Source organism: Cebus imitator, unplaced genomic scaffold (assembly GCF_001604975.1).
Source record: "Cebus imitator isolate Cc_AM_T3 unplaced genomic scaffold, Cebus_imitator-1.0 Scaffold495, whole genome shotgun sequence".
Lineage (NCBI taxonomy): Eukaryota > Metazoa > Chordata > Mammalia > Primates > Cebidae > Cebus > Cebus imitator.
The window spans coordinates 586,520-602,583 of NW_016107810.1; the positions used below are offsets into that span (position 1 = coordinate 586,520).

Consider the following 16,064-nt stretch of genomic DNA (forward strand, 5'->3'; position numbering starts at 1 on the left):
TGGTCTTCTTTTTCACCTACTGTGGCTGGGAGGAGCGTAGGACATGGCTAGGTTGAAAACTAGGCTTCAGTACTGGGCTCCCCTGCTAGGAGCTACTTCCCTCGTGACTGTGCAAGCAATCATCTGTCCCTGCTGGACTCCTGCCACATGACCAAAGGTACGACCAGGAGAATATTCAGGCCCTGTTGTAAGTGTCACCACCAAGAGGCTCACCTCGGGACCCAGCCCAGCAGGCGGGGTCTTGACCCTATGCCTGTAAGGAGACCCGCCTGGCTACTTAAAGCAAGGAAAGGTGGGCTGGGATAAAAATGCTCATTCTTAGGGCCAAGTTCAGCCTGAGAACTCTCAGAGTGATGGTGATGATGATGGTGATGATGTCAAGGTGGTGGTGATGATGGCGATGATAACGGTGGTGGTGGCAGTGGTGATGGTGATGACGGTGATGCTGGTGGTAGTGGTGGTGGTGGTGATGATGATCACAGTGATGCTGGTGGTAGTGGTGGTGATGGTGATGGTGATGATGTCAAGGTGGTGGTGATGATGGCAATGATAACGGTGGTGATGATGTCAAGGTGGTGGTGATGATGGCAATGATAACGGTGGTGATGATGTCAAGGTGGTGGTGATGATGGCAATGATAACGGTGGTGGTGGCAGTGGTGATGGTGATGACGGTGATGCTGGTGGTAGTGGTGATGGTGATGGTGATGACGGTGATGCTGGTGGTAGTGGTGGTGATGGTGATGATGACGGTGATGCTGGTGGTGGTGGTGATGGTGATGCTGGTGGTAGTGGTGGTGATGGTGGTGATGACAGTGATGCTGGTGGTAGTGGTGGTGATGGTGATGGTGATGATGATCACGGTGATGGTGGTGGCAGTGGTGATGGTGATGCTGGTGGTAGTGGTGGTGATGGTGATGATGGTGATGACGGTGATGCTGGTGGTAGTGGTGGTGATGATGATGGTGATGATGGTGGTAGTGGTGGTGATGGTGATGATGGTGATGCTGGTGGTAGTGGTGGTGATGGTGATGACGGTGATGCTGGTGGTAGTGGTGGTGATGGTGATGGTGATGATGGTGATGCTGGTGGTAGTGATGGTGATGGTGGTGATGACAGTGATGCTGGTGGTGGTGGTGATGGTGATGGTGATGATGATCATGGTGATGGTGGCAGTGGTGATGGTGATGATCGTGATGCTGGTGGTAGTGGTGGTGATGGTGATGACGGTGATGCTGGTGGTAGTGGTGGTGATGGTGATGATGGTGATGCTGGTGGTAGTGATGGTGATGGTGGTGATGACTGTGATGCTGGTGGTAGTGGTGGTGATGGTGATGGTGATGATGATCACAGTGATGGTGGTGGCAGTGGTGATGGTGATGATGGTGATGCTGATGGTAGTGGTGGTGATGGTGATGGTGATGGTGGTGATGCTGGTGGTAGTGGTGGTGATGGTGATGATGGTGATGACGGTGATGCTGGTGGTATAGTGGTGGTGATGGTGATGGTGATAATGGTGATGCTGGTGGTAGTGGTGGTGATGGTGATGGTGATGACGGTGATGCTGGTGGTAGCGGTGGTGATGGTGATGGTGATGATGATCACGGTGATGGTGGTGGCAGTGGTGATGGTGATGATGGTGATGCTGGTGGTAGTGGTGGTGATGGTGATGGTGATGGTCGTGATGACGGGGATGCTGGTGGTAGTGGTGGTGATGGTGATGGTGATGATGATCACGGTGATGGTGGTGGCAGTGGTCATGGTGACGATGGTGATAATGGTGATGTGATGACGGTGGTGGTGGTAATAATGGTGATGATGGGTGACGATGCTGGTGGTGGTGGTGAAGGTGATGATGATGATTGTGGTGGTGGTGTTGGTGGTAGTGATGACGGTGATAATGGTGGGGACCATGATGATGGTGGTGGTGCTGATGATGGTGACAATGGTGATGGTGATGATGGTGGTGATAATAATGATAGTATTTTAATGAGAGCCTACTCAAGAGCCTTTCTCGTGGTCTGGCACTGGTCTGGCCAGCCAGGCACAGAAGTTGATGACCTGCCCAAGGACACGCAGTCACAGTGGAGGCAGGAGTCGAATCTCAGCATTCTTCCCCTGTGCACACAGCCCTGACTGCTGCACTAGCCCAACCCTAACCCTAACCCTAACCCTAGGGATCTCTCCTCCCTGAACTCGTGGATGTGAGTTCCTCACATAGAGTACATCTGTCTGCCCTGCTCATGGGGATGGGGTGGCCCCCAGGCACAGGCTGCTGTGGTCTTAGCTTCCTGGGCAGTCGCTGGGCCTCGCGTGCTTTGGTCAGAAGGAAGGAGGCTGGAAGTGGGTGGTCACCCGATGAAAAAGCAGAGGCCCCCTCATTGCCCTGGGCCATCCACACTGCAGCTAGCTGGTACTCCTCAGCTCACGCCTTCTGGGGCTCCCAGCTGCCCTTACAGGAGAGACCTTCTTGCTGAGGCAACAGGCCCTGTGGCATCCAGCCCCCGCCCCCTCCCTCAGCTCAGCCTCTGCCCCCCGCAGCCCCTCGGCCTCTGCTCTCCAGCCTCCTCACACCCTCTCATCCTCCCTCATCCTTGCTCATCCTGTTCATGCTGTCTGCTGGTATAGATAGGTTCCTCTCTGCTGGATGAAGAACCCTCTAGAACAGTGCTCTCCCATGAGCACCAGGGCCCGCTGCCTGGGTAGAGAGGGTGGGATCCAGCTAGGGAGCAGCCCAGCTGGCAGTGTCTCCACTGCTATGCAGGCACCACCCCCATAGGCCGGGATACAGGGGACCCCCACCCCAGCCTTTGCTGCTGCTGCTCCGTCCTCCGGGAGCACCCTCCCTTCTCCTGGCCATCCCTGACACTGCAAGCCTCAGTTTTGCACCTCGCCTCCTCTAGGAAGCCTTCCCTGACCCCAGCGAGGTAGCCCTGACACGCCCCACTCATGGAAATGGATCTGCCCTCCTTCGGGGCAAGCAGGGACCATGAGCATCTGCCTGGTCTCCTAGTCCAGCACGAGGCCTGGCAGGCAGCAGGTGCTTTGCAGGTGCTGTGTAGGTGAGGAGGAAAAGAGCTGAGGAGTCATGTGGAGACCTTTAAATCCAGCTCACCTTGAGACAGGAAAGGGAAGAGAAGGACATGCGTTTCTGAAATCTTAGAGATGGTCATCATGCCAATGGTAGGAAATCTTCAAGGCACAAAAAGAAGATTGTACAAAAGTTCCCACGTTTCCTTTCAGTATCACTGTGAGGTGGGTGTGGGGCAGGTGTAAAGAGGAAATGGAAATGTACGCGCCTCAGGAGGGCAGCTCCCGGCCCGCCAGGCAGCACCTGTCTACTCAGCCCTCACCCTTGCCACCCTGATGTTGCGGAAAATCCCTGTGTAAGGTTGTGTCTGGAGTGATGCCTCAGCCCGGAATCCCTCCACTGGGCCGGGAGTTGCCCCATGAGGGGGTAGGTAGCCTGTGGGCCCCCTTGACCTGACAGAACACAGGGTCTGAGCACAGAGGGCTCCAGGAGTGGCGCATCCCTCACACGCCCTGCCCCGAGCAGCTGCCACCATGGTCCTTGTGATCAAGCATCCTGTGGACCCCTGGTGGGATAAGGGCTGTGGGTCTCCGCACACGCTTCTAGAAGATCAGTCAGGGCTGCCCCAGCTTCCCGCAAGGCCACCTCTCTCTGCCACCTCCACGGTAGCTGCGTCCTCAGGCCTCAGACAGGGCCAAATACTCAGGGGATCATTCGGCCCCAAAGACCCATGGGGAGGCACAGTGCTGCTGGTGGGACCAGGATTAATGCCCCTACGCTGGAGGAATTGGGGGAATCTTCCCGTGTGATACTGGGGGTCCTCTTCCTGTGTGATGCTGGGGGCCCTCTCTCTTCCCGCGTGATGCTGAGGAGGCTCTTCCCGCGTGATGCTGGGGGTCCTCTTCCCGCGTGATGCTGGGGGGGCTCTTCCCGCGTGATGCTGGGGGTCCTCTTCCCGCGTGATGCTGGGGGGGCTCTTCCCGCGTGATGCTGGGGGGGCTCTTCCCGCGTGATGCTGGGGGCCCTTTTCCCGCTTGATGCTGGAGGGGCTCTTCCCGCGTGATGCTGGGGGGGCTCTTCCCGCGTGATGCTGGCGGTCCTCTTCCCGCGTGATGCTGGCGGTCCTCTTCCCGCGTGATGCTGGGGGTCCTCTTCCCGCGTGATGCTGGGGGGGCTCTTCCCGCGTGATGCTGGGTGTCCTCTTCCCGCGTGATGCTTGGTGTCCTCTTCCCGCGTGATGCTGGGGGCTCTTCCCGTGTGATGCTGGGGGGCTCTTCCCGTGTGATGCTGGGGGGGCTCTTCCCGTGTGATGCTGGGGGTCCTCTTCCCGTGTGATGCTGGGGGGGCTCTTCCCGTGTGATGCTGGGGGTCCTCTTCCCGTGTGATGCTGGGGGTCCTCTTCCCGTGTGATGCTGGGGGTCCTCTTCCCGTGTGATGCTGGGGGTCCTCTTCCCGTGTGATGCTGGAGGTCCTCTTCCCGTGTGATGCTGGGGGGGCTCTTCCCGTGTGATGCTCGGGGGGGCTCTTCCTGGTTGATACTGATGTGTCTCTTCCTGTGTGATGCTGGGGAAGCTCTTCCTGTGTGATGCTGGGGGTCCTCTTCCTGTGTGATGCTGGGGGGGCTCTTCCTGTGTGATGCTGGGGGTCCTCTTCCTGTGTGATGCTGGAGGGGCTCTTCCTGTGTGATGCTCGGGGGGCTCTTCCTGGTTGATACTGGTGTGTCTCTTCCTGTGTGATATTGAGGGGCCTCTTCCTGTGTAATGTGTGTGCCTCTCTCTCCACCTCCATTTGGAAAGCCCCCTGGTTTGGGATGCTCCGAGTTTTCTGAGTTTGCTGTTGATTTTCTTCCTTTCCCTGCACACTCACCAGTTCTCTCCTGTGTCATTCGTGCGTGTGGCTCTCAGGTGACTCTCAGGGCTGTGAGCACAGAGGTGTTGTTCTGCACTCTGCTCTGCTTATGGGAGACCCTGGGGCAAGGAGGAGAAGGGCTGGTTCCTCCCGGGCAATGGAGGCTCTTTACAGCAGGGGCTAGCACCAACTTTGCCTCTCTGGACGTGGGCGTGGGACACCGTGGTCTGTGTGGCTGCTGAAGGCAGGGAGGGTCGTCCAGGCGGCCCCCAGCTGATGTTACCATGGAGGTCCTGGTGAGCGCTTCCCGCCAGCAGGTGCACGTGAAGCCACCGTGAGGTTCATTCCAAGCCAGCACTTGGCCAGGTTTATTTTTAGAAGCTGGAGCTCATCTTAAAGGCACTGAGCTCTTTTGCTGTAAGAAGTGGAGGTTGATGTGTCCCCTACAATAAAGTGTAACGGAGGCCCAAAAAGATTTTTTTCTATTTCCTAAAATTTCTGCTAAATCAAAAGAGGTTTTGATAACCATTTGATTGAAGTAAAGGAGACATTCTCCTCTAAAGATGTTACATTTGATTGAGAAGAAAGGGCCTCAACAGTCAGAATTGTTTTTTTGCAAAGATTTGTATCAATAAAATTTCCCTAAGAAAAATTTTGAAATACTCAGAGCAAATTGCTAAGCCCCAGGAATGTATGAAAAGGTATGTATTTTCGCTGCTGGGTTATAGCAAGGGGACCGGGTTACAGGGATCTGTGAATTGGGTGTGGTGCCCCCGCAGTCCACCTGTGGCCCCTCCACTCCTGCTCACTTTCCCTCTTCATTGCTCAGTCCTCCCCCATCCTGGGGCTCGGGCTCCTGGCTGCTGCTGGCCTGGTCGGTGTCTCTACTTCCAGGGTCTTCTCACGGACTGAGGAGGTGCATGGGGCCCCAGGTCCTTCTGCAGAGGCCATGGCCCTGGGTCCCGCCCTGCTGCACCCAGGCGGAGGGCGGCCCGTTCACCGTTGCTCTTCCTGAAAGGTTAATTCTGGGGAGAAGGCAAGGACTAAGGCGTCTCCCCTCCCGCCAGCACATCCTGGAGCTGGAAGCCATGCTGTATGACGCCCTGCAGCAGGAGGCTGGGGCCAAGGTGGCTGAGCTGCTGTCGGACGAGGAGCGCGAGAAGCTCAAGGTGTCCGTGGAGCAGTGGAAGCGCCAGGTCATGAGTGAGCTGCGGGAGCGGGATGCCCAGATCCTGCGGGAGCGCATGGAGCTGCTGCAGCTGGCTCAGCAGGTGCGTGCGCAGCAGGTGGTGGCCGGGCCGTGGTGAAGACCTGGCCAGGCCTGCGCAGAGCCAGGCAGGGCCTCCCACGCCCACACCTCCAATGACTACCGCTCTGTGGCCCTGCTCTCCAGTGGCCACTCCCCTCATAACACAGTCTCTGATGTCTGTGCTCTGGTGGCCCTGCCCCCAATGGCCACGCCCACTGATGGCCATGCCCCCCCCAATTATCACGCCTTCCTTAGATGGCCACATCCTCTGATGGTCATGCCCAAAAATGGCCATGCCCTCTATGGCCACGCCCCCAAGGCCATTCCTGTCAATGGCGGGCACTCGGGCCAGACTGCCTCCCTAGCCAGCCCCATGTCCTGGGTGTGCTGCAGAGGCCTCTGGGTGGCAGTTTTCCCCTTTTGGACCTCTGGCTACTGTGTCTTTTCCATGACACCATTTCCTGATGGCAAGGGTGCCCTCAGGACAGCAGCCTCCAGCGTGTCTTGGCTTCAGGGCACTCTGGAGCCTCAGGCCTGCTGGGTCAGTTCTGTGCTGATGGGAGGTGAGGAGCCCTGCAGGCTGGACAGCCTGGACATGGAGGACAGGGCCTAGCTCCTCCGTGTGCCAGGGTGGCCGGGAAGTGGTTTTATGGGTACATTCCCTGTTAAGAGCACCCCAAAGCAAAGGTTTGATTGCAGATTCACATAAACAAGGCCTTGTATACCAGCTGGCCGTGGGCATCAGTGTGCTAATGTCAGCTATGCTCTGCCAGCCCCTCATTAGCCTCCTGGGCCTCTTTGGTCTCCAGGCTCAGGGTGAGGACAGTCACCAGCAGCCCCTCTGCTGCCTCAGAGGGGCTACAGCTGGAGCTTGGAGGCTTGGGGGACCCAAGGCACTGGCATTCCCCCTTGCCAGGAGGCTCGCTCTGTGCCCGGCTCTGCCTGCAATCCTCTGGCGGCTCCTTACTCTGCTGCAGTGACATCTAGGGGTCCAGGAGTCCATTCCCACCATTTCCCTGAGTGTTGGGCATTGTGCTTTCCGAGCTGAAGTTGCAGAAATCAGGAGGATACTGTTCCCACCGTGGGGAGTGTGGCGTGGGGAGGGCCCTCCGCTCACCTGCCATGGGGAATGTGGCGTGGGGAAGTTCCTGCCATGGGGAGTGTGGCACGGGGAAGGCCCTCTGTCTCCCGCCGGAGCTTGACAGAGACGTGTGTTCTCGTCAGTAGCCACAGGCCATGGCTGTACCAGCTGCTCTGTGACTATTTATTACCAAGGAAATGAGCGAACATCTTGGAAGATTTGGGCTTGCTAAGTATCGTGACTATTGATGTTCTTCTTTTTAACCTTACAGAGAATTAAAGAGTTAGAAGAAAGAATAGAAGCTCAGAAGAGACAAATAAAGGAACTGGAGGAAAAGGTAAAACACATGGGGTTTCGGGGTTTGTCTTGTTGAGATCAAGTGAGAGGTGCCCAGGGTCCCTCTGACCTATGACTCAGCCCCAGGCCTCTGGGAGACCAGACTTAGCTCCTGACAGCAGCAGGAGGCAGCCGCCCGAAGGCTGGGTGGAGCTGAGTGGGAAAAGCCTTCTGGGTGCTGGCCACAAGGGCTCTGAACCGGGAGATGGGAGCCCCAGGGCCTGGGAATTCCCCTGCCAGGGCCCACTGTGTGACCTCAGAGCAGCCACTCCTCTTGTGGCCTCAGTTTCCCCATCTGGAGCCAACGGCTTCGGGTTCCTTCCCTCACTGGAGCCTGGGCTGTGCGGATGTCTTTGAGCCCTGTGGGTTCACCCTGTGTTGGTCTAAAAGTCAAGTTCCCAGATCAGAAGCGCCTGTTGAAGGGCATTTAGGTTGAAGCCACACGCCAGGGCTGGGGAGGGCTGTCCATGAGATGTGGGGTCAGGGGTGCTCTGTCCATGCACATAACAGGCTTGGTGCCCCCCAGGTCAAGGTGAGGAGGGCGTGGCAGAGAATCCCAACTCTCCTGTCCGGGGTGCCTGCAGGCTTTCAGGGCAGGGCAGGTTCTCCCACGTGGGGCCGGTTCAGTGGTGTCTGGGGTGACATTGTTCACTCCACTGTGATCAGTCCTGCCTGTGCAGTAGAGTTCACTGAAGCGACCAGCTCCCACCGAGGGCTGAATGAAGTGGCCAGTGGTCCCACCTTCCGTCTCATCCTTCCAGAGAGAACAGGAGGCTGGCGTTGGGATGCCCCTATGGCTGGCATGTGCTGTGCTGAGCCCACAGATGCTCTGCGCTTGCCAGGAGAGACCGGGTCCCTCTGGACAGCAGTCGCCTTAGAGGGGCCTTGTGTCACCCCACACCCCACCCTAGCCCTGCCCCACCCCTCATAGGCAGTGGCATGCGCGCCCTTCCGCTGGGCACTCACTGCCGCGGGCAAGAATCATCATCCTGAGGAACGAGCTACTCAAGGCACAGCCTGTGTGGCCCCAGTAGACACCAGGCCACATGAGGAGGCACCTGCCAGCACCCGGGCACCTGGCAGTGGGGGGGAGGGGCACAGCGTTCTTGGGGCTTGAGCCTCCAAGAGGGCAAAGCCTTTCCCCCAAACCAAATGTCTGTTTCATTTTGCATCTTCACCTAAGGACATTTGTTTACATTAAATACCAGAAAAGTGTGAGGGCTGGGCGCGCTGGCTCATGCCTGTAATTCCAGTACCTTATGAGGCCGAGATGGGAGGATGGCTTGAGACCAGCCTGGGCAACATAGCAAGACCCTGTCTCTAGAAAAAAAATTTAAAAATAGCTGGTCGTGGTGGCACCGCCTATGATCTCAGTGACTCGGGGGCTGAGGTGGGAGGATCTCCCGAGCCTGGGAGGTTGAGGCCACAGCGAGCCACGATTACCCCACTGCACTCCAGACTGGGTGACGGAGTGAGACCCTGTCTCCAAAAAAAAAAAAAAAAAAAGATCAGGTGTTATTTCTTAAATCCATCCTGTCCCATGCCTGATTTTCTCTCGTGTCCGGATGGGCCTGGCTCCCAACCCCCAGCCCAGAATCGGGCCTGGTGAGCTCAGGGTGCTGCTTGCACTCTGCTGCCTGTACTGGGACTGAGACAGAAAGATTGCCATGGGAGTGCCGTTGTTTCCTGGGCATTTGGAATGTCTTTCAGTACAACTCTCACCATCATTATTAGCCAACTGGTGCTGCCACGGAAAATTCCTGCAGCAGGTCTCAGTGATGGGTTTTGCTTCAGGGAGGAGGAGACCGGGTCCCGGGAAGCTGGCCTTGCAGTGCTGGGGACACGCTGGGTGTGAGGACCAGCGCCCACCGCCTGCGTCTGCAGGGTGCAGCGTCCCCCAGAGCGTTCCTAGGGCTGGCCGCGCTGCCCCGAAGGCCCGGGGATTTGGGCAGCGTCCCCCTCCCTCCCTCGGAGGGTCCTGAAGCTCATCCTCTCCTGCTGCCGGCAGCCCTGCTGCTTCAGTCTGATCCTGTGTATTTCTTGCCAGAAGTACTACAAACTCTTTTTTCTCTTTCTTTCCTTCCGTTTCTCCATCCTCCCCTTTCCGTTTCAGTTTTTATTTTTGTTCTTGTTTTTCTCCTTAGCTTTCATTCTCTGGTCATAGCCCATCTTGGCACCCTGACCTGGTGAGTATTTATTTGACGGGGCTGGCAGGGGTCCCACTCTGCCTCCCAGAAGACACCTCGGCCCCTGCCCTGCCAGAGAGCTGCCCGCCTGCGGTCTGATAAACCGAAAGGCGATGACCTTCCCAGAAGGGCTGTTAGAAAGCCACCCGGCCCTTCAAACCGGAAGTCCCTCCCTGGGGGTCAGGACCCGGAGGTCAGGACCCGGAGGTCTTCCGCTGTAGAGGCTGCCGGGCACTCTCCTTTCCTGAGAGGGAAGAAGGGCAGGCTCCTCACACTGCCCGGTGTAGCAGAACCACCCAGGATCCTCTGTAGGGGGCCTTTCTGCTTCTGCGGCACGTGGCAGCTGGCCCTGGGGGCAGACACAGTGGTTCTGTGACTCGTCCTCATTCTTTTCTGGGTGGTGCTGAGCACAGGTTTGGGCATGCTGGAGATTCAGCGGAGGGGCCCACCTCCCTGCCAGGCTGGGGTGGCTCAGGCCAGGATAGTTGGAGTCGTGGCTGACAGCAGCTTCTGCTTCGGCCAGGTCACACGCCAGCCAGAGGGCTGCCTCCCTCCAAACTAGAAGAGGGGCAAGTGGGACATCACATCATTGTTCATCTCAGTCCTCGAGTCCCCACCCTTCAGCAGGTTCCCAGAGGAGCTTCCCCTGGTGGAAGGGGTCTCCCCTTTCCAGGAAGCTCCTCGCCCCTCGCCCCTCACTCCAGCCGAGCAGAACCTCACTGACATCTGCACTCTGCGTTTCTTTTCTTCTAGCCCCACGTTGAATTGGACCCTTTTCCTCCAGTGGGACCAAAGAGCAGGGACACAGTGGGATGTCACGTCTCCACCCTGAAGACCCAGGGAGGTTTGGTCTCTGCACGCCCGTCCCGTGGAGGAAGAGTGAGAAGGGGCAGCTCCCATCCACCGGGGATGCGCCGGAACTAGAACTGGCCCCTCTGACTTCTCGGGGGCTTCTCCCGGGGAGCCCGCCCTTGGCTGCTGGACCCTGGGTCCCTTCTCCTGGACGGCAGCCCCCATCCCAGTTCCAGGGATGTGTGACGTTCCCTGCCAAGCAGGGGTGAGAACCGCTTCTGTGAGAAGCACCAGCCTCGGGCCCCCGCCTCTTGGTTCTCACTGTAGCTGCCCCTGGTATCTGGAGGAAGATTTTCAGAAACAACAGAGGCTGGGCCTGGTGACAAGATGAGGTTGAACATAGCAGCCTGGACGGCGACCTTCATTCAGGGGAACCTGAGGCTCCCTGGGATGATCCGGGAGGGCTCCAGACACCCCAGGGGCCCCTCCGATGCTGCGACATCTTGCTGGGGTCCTGAGCGCTCGCTGGCCAACAGACCCCACACCCCCCCCTTGTTCATCGTCATCTCTGGGGGATAGACAAGAGCCGTGGCCACCATGGGCCTCATGGTGCCATCAACCCTCTGCCTCCCCCAGCCTGAGAAAGAAGGCCACAATCCTGCCCAGGTCGCCAGCCGGGAGCACCACAGGACCGAGTGGAGGAAGCTGTGGGGAGCGTGGTGACGGGAGGTGGGACAAGGGGCAGAGCTGGCTAGGGCACGGATGCCAGAGGCTGCCTCCATAGTGCGTCTCCAGAAGCCACGGAGGCCTTGGGTGCCCAGAGCCACCCAGCCTGGAAGCCCCTGCACAGCCCAGACCTGTGGGCCGCAGACCCCAGTGAGGCCCAGTCCCCGGTGGACCCCGAAGCCTCACCCGAAGCCTTCGCGCACAAGGGGCAGCCCAGGGGAGGGACGTGGACGCCCCTGTGGCTCTGCTGGCGCAGGAAGGGAGCTGTGGTCCAAGTGGCTGACAGGTAAGGTCTGTCCACGGGAATGGCCTTTCCTCTCCCGCCCTGTGTGGTGACCCAGCACGGGCCCACACGCCTCCTTCCTGGCCTAGCCATGCTGCTTAGGGAACGCAGCCCCATTTGAGATGAGAATTAAATTCACAGGCGCACCCTCCCTGCCAGGTGAGCTGCAGCCTCCCCTTCACACCTCTGCGTCCCAGTCTGCACCCGCATGGCTCTGCCACCCCTCCATGTGCTGACCCGTTAGGATCACCTCTCCCACAACTGACGGGACAGAGCCAGGGGCTTACGTGGGGCGTGGCATGATGGTGGCTGGGGCAGGGGTGGGGTGCACAGGGTGTGAGGCAGGTGCTGCAGACATGGGGCAGGTACCTGACACCTGCACAGCTGGCCTCCGTCCACTCACAGGAAGAGGCTTGTGTGGAAAAGGAGAAACCCCGCACGTACACTGAGGCCGCCTTCCTCGTGTGCCTCCCTCTCTCTCTGCGTGTCCCTCCCTCCCTCTCTACCTCGTGTCCCTCCGTCCCTCCCTCATGTGCCTCCCTCACTCCCTCCCTCCCACCCTCCACATTTGCCTCCCTCCGTGGCTCCCATGCACCTGCCCATGAGCACTGTCCCACGCTCAGACCTGGCACCCTTGGTGTCCTCTCTGGGGAGGTGGTGCTGGTTGCTCCCAGCAGGGGAAGAGGTCAGGACTGGGCAGGGCAGGCCCCACCATGGCACTTTTCCTTGCCAGCAGGATTCCCTGTGGGAAAGTCTGAAGATCTGTAGTGTCCATGGGACTCTGTGGGGCTCTGGTTCAGGGTGAGCCAGTTCTTGGGGAGGAAGTGGCAGCTCCATGGGGGCTACCCAAGGAGTACTCCACGTCCCCCACCTCCAACCCACACCCTGTCTGAGAGCCACCTGTGTCTCCCATGGCTGGCAGTGGCCAGAGACCACAGGCACTGTTGTTCCTGAGAGATCTCCCTGCATAGAAAATGGGAGGGGGACAGGCAGGTGCAACCACCACCCTCGACTCGGGAAAGGACAGGCAGCTCCATCCTGCGGGTCCCCTGGGCCCACGTTCACAGGCACAGCATGGACAAGGCGCTGTCCTCGTGTGGGTCAGACCTGGGAACCAGGCAGCATCTGCCTCCTGCATCCCCCGAGTGTGCCAGGCACAGCCTCCGGACAGAAAGTCCACTGCAGGGGCTCATTCTAGAAGTAGCGGGAGACCAACAGCCGCAGCCCTGGCACACGAGGGCACCGCAGGCCCAGCCCTGGCACACGAGGGCACCACAGGCCCAGCCCTGGCACACGAGGGCACCGCAGGCCCACCAGCCCTCAGGACACGGCTCCTGTGACTGCCAGGAGCTCCGGCTGCCTCCCCGGGAACGCTGGTCCGCAGCAAGTGCCAGAGCTCCAGACGCGGCATTTCCAGCTACGTGTAAAGGACAGTGCAGTCACAGGGCGGGGTTCCACGCTGCGTTTCCAGCTGTGTGGCAAGGATAGTGCAGTCACAGGGTGGGGGCTCCAAGCGCAGCGTTTCCAGCTGTGTGGCAAGGACGCAGTCCTTGGCGCAGTCGCAGAGCGGGGGTTCCACCCGCCTCCGGGTCCCCCAAGGGTGGCTGGGGCGGTGAACACCCTGCAGTTTAGCGACACACACGGTGTGGACATGCACACGTCTCGTGGAGGCTTCCCGGCTGCGTCACTCCCACCCCCTGTGGGCCACGCCTCACAGCCGGGCAGGTAGATTGTCCAGGCCGTGCTCAGCCCCGAGCAGGTCCCCCCACTGACGAATCTCAGAGGGGACCCCTGGCCAGGAGAGGGGGGCCTGGGGAGCATGGTCCCCCACAGCCACCCTCGGTGACATCTGGGGCTTGGACATCCATGGGCGGCCTCCCTGGATGGAGCCATTTCTCGGGTACGGGAGCCTCCCAGGGTCAGAGAGCGAGCCTCCAAAGCGACACCAAGCAGGAAGGCGTGCGTGAGCCAGTAAGCCCCAAGCCATCGTGTTGCACCAGCGAGACACCCTGTGGCTACCCCGAGGGGCGGGAGACCCGTGGTCAGAACCCGGAGCTGTGAGTGGCGACACCCTCTTGAGCTTGTTGGGTCAAGTGAGGAGAGGACAGCGATGCCTTCACCGGCCCCCTTGGGGGAGGCGACAGAGCAGAGCGGGACTTTGGGCCGAGGCCACCAGCCCCCAGGGCTCCTCTGAAGTCAGGCTGCCTTCATCTGCTCAGGTCGTCTCCCACCGTGTCCGAGGGTGCAGGCACCAGCCTGAGTCTGAAGGATGTCAGGAAAGAGCTACGACCTGAATTTGCAGCCAGCAGAGAGCTTCTGTGCCATGGTCCCCACACGCCTGGACCATGTCCTGGACCACCAGCCCCAAGCGCGTCAGAAGCAGAGGCCCTCGCCGCAGGGCGGCAGGTGCACGGTGTGCCCTCTATGGCAGAGGAACCGCGATGATGCCTGTTTGAGTGTATTTTTGGACAGTAAAAGTGACACGTGCTTTCAGCATCTCCTTTCTCTCCAGTTAGTTTCTTCCCCCCAACTTTTGATATTGAAATAATTTTAGATCTAAAGCTGCACAAATCGTGTAGAGGGTCCCGTGTACCCTTCAGCCGGCTTCCGTGATGTCCCGTCTTGCAGAATCACGATACACTTGCAAAGCCCTAACTCAGCCACACTCTGAGCTCTGTTTTGCCAGCTTTCCTCCAGGCAAATCCTCCTCCCTGCTCCAGGATCACACCCTGCCTCTGCCCATCCTGCCTCTGGTGCCTGCCACCGTTCCTCCTCATCACTCTTGACCTTGACACTTGGACCAGAACAGGCCGGTTATTTGGCAGAAGATTCCTCAGGCAGGTCCGCCTGGCCTGTGGTTCTGTGGAGACGGTGCATCTGGGGGAAATGCCCAGGTTGATGGACCCTAATGTACCCACCAGTGTGCCTGGGGTGGATGTGTTTCCTCACTGACACCGGAAGCTTGAGCACCGGGTTAAGGAGGCGCCTGCCAAGGTCTCCTGTAATGGATGCGTGTGTCGGGGGAGATCCGCGGAGACCGAAGAGACCACGTTTCTCCAGGAATGTCCCCGCAACGTCCGCGCCATTGCTGGATCTTCCCTGCTGCACTTCCTCCCGTGGGACGTCCTCTCCCCCTTCCTTCTATTTCCTTGGTTAGAATTTTCCTGTAGAGAGGACCTGCGCCTTTTCCCCTATTTCTTTGCTTATTTATTGCACTGTGTGCTTCTGCCCCTTCAGTCTGTCCCTGGGTCATGGCCCGGAGAGGCCACGAATGTCTCCTCACTCAGATGCTCCAGCAGGCTGGCGCCCTGCCCTGAGGGCCTGTGCTGCTGTGAACTCTCTTCCTCTCCGTCCCTGCAAGTCAGGGTCTGTGACCCCTTCCCCAAGGAGCTCTGGTTTCTGTGTTGGAGAGCGGTGTTCAGAACCACGGTCTCTGGCCGACCAGGGTGTGCTTGTTGCTACTGGGGTGACAGTATTTCCAGGTCCTCTGACGACAGCCAGGAAATACGTGTGCGAACCAGCCTGTGTGCCGTCAGACACGGCCTGGAAATACGTGCGTGAACAAACTTGTGCTTCCCTCCCTCCCTCCTTCTCCGTCCCTCTCTCTCTCCCTCCCCCTCTCCCTCCCCCCTTCCCTCCCCCCCTCCCTCTCCCCCCCTCCCCCCCCCCCCCCCCCCCCCCACAGAAAAAAAGCCCCCCGGGGCTCTGGCAGGATCTCTTTCTCTCCCTCCCCCTCTCCCTCCTTCCTCCTGCCTCTCCCTCTCCCTACTCTCTCTCCCTCCTCCCTCTCCCTCCCCCCTCCTTCCCCCTGCCTCCCCCTTTCTCTCCCTCCCCCTCTCCCTTAACACATACCTACCTATCTCTCAAACACTGTTACAAAAGCATGCGTTTGTGGTGACGCCTCTGATTCCAGGCTCTGGTGTGCAGTCCCCCAGCCGCCCTCCTCTCCTTGTTGGTACCGTCTTCCTTTGGTGGTCGCCGTCGCTTGGCGCTCGCCGTCTGCAATGTACCTGCTCGCCTGTTCACCGGGGCACTAGCGTCCACCGGGTGCTTCGGGGTTACTAACCCAGAGCCTGTCGGGAGCCACTGCCCCAGCTGGAGCACAGCTCCTTCTCCCTCAGCCTCTCCAAACAACGTGGTGGCTTCTCTCCTGACCCGCCCTCCCCAGGGCTGCTCACGTGCAATGCAGCCAGGTGTCTTGCTGCAGCTGGCATCTCATTCCCTGCTTCAAATAGCGACTTTCTGAAAAAATTTACTTGTAGTACAGTGGGCTGTGGTCTGCTTGTGGTGCTGTGGGGTGTTTGTGGTGGTCTACAGTGTTTGTGGTAGTATGTGGTGGTCGGTGGTATGTTCACAGTGATGTGTTCTCTGCTAGTGTATAGTGGCTTGTGGTATGTGGGTTTGTGGTGGTCTCGTGGTCTGTGCTGTGTTCGTGGTGGTGTGTGGTGGTGTGTGGTGGTGTGTGGCGTGCCTGTGGTGGTGTGTGGTAGTGTATGGTGGTGTGTGGTGTGTCTGTGGTGGTGCGTCTGGTGG

At 59.0% G+C, this 16,064-nt stretch overlaps 1 protein-coding gene across 9 annotated transcripts in view; it reads left to right on the forward strand.

Moving 5' to 3' along the window:
* Window positions 1-16,064, forward strand: part of JAKMIP3 (Janus kinase and microtubule interacting protein 3) — a 117,582-nt gene that overhangs the window by 86,745 nt on the left and 14,773 nt on the right. For 5 of the 9 annotated variants that reach the window (XR_005197565.1, XR_005197564.1, XR_005197566.1 and 2 more), the window contains 4 exons: window positions 5,946-6,149; window positions 7,480-7,545; window positions 9,689-9,730; window positions 10,484-11,534. Coding sequence is in view for 4 of the 9 variants with exons in the window: in XM_017513555.2 (XP_017369044.1) it covers window positions 5,946-6,149; window positions 7,480-7,545; window positions 9,658-9,708 (321 nt within the window). In the remaining 5 variants the exon portion in view is untranslated. Of the gene's footprint in view, window positions 1-5,945; window positions 6,150-7,479; window positions 7,546-9,657; window positions 9,731-10,483; window positions 11,535-16,064 lie in introns of those variants that run through there. The other 4 variants (XM_017513555.2, XM_017513553.2, XM_017513554.2 and 1 more) reach the window with 1 other exon arrangement.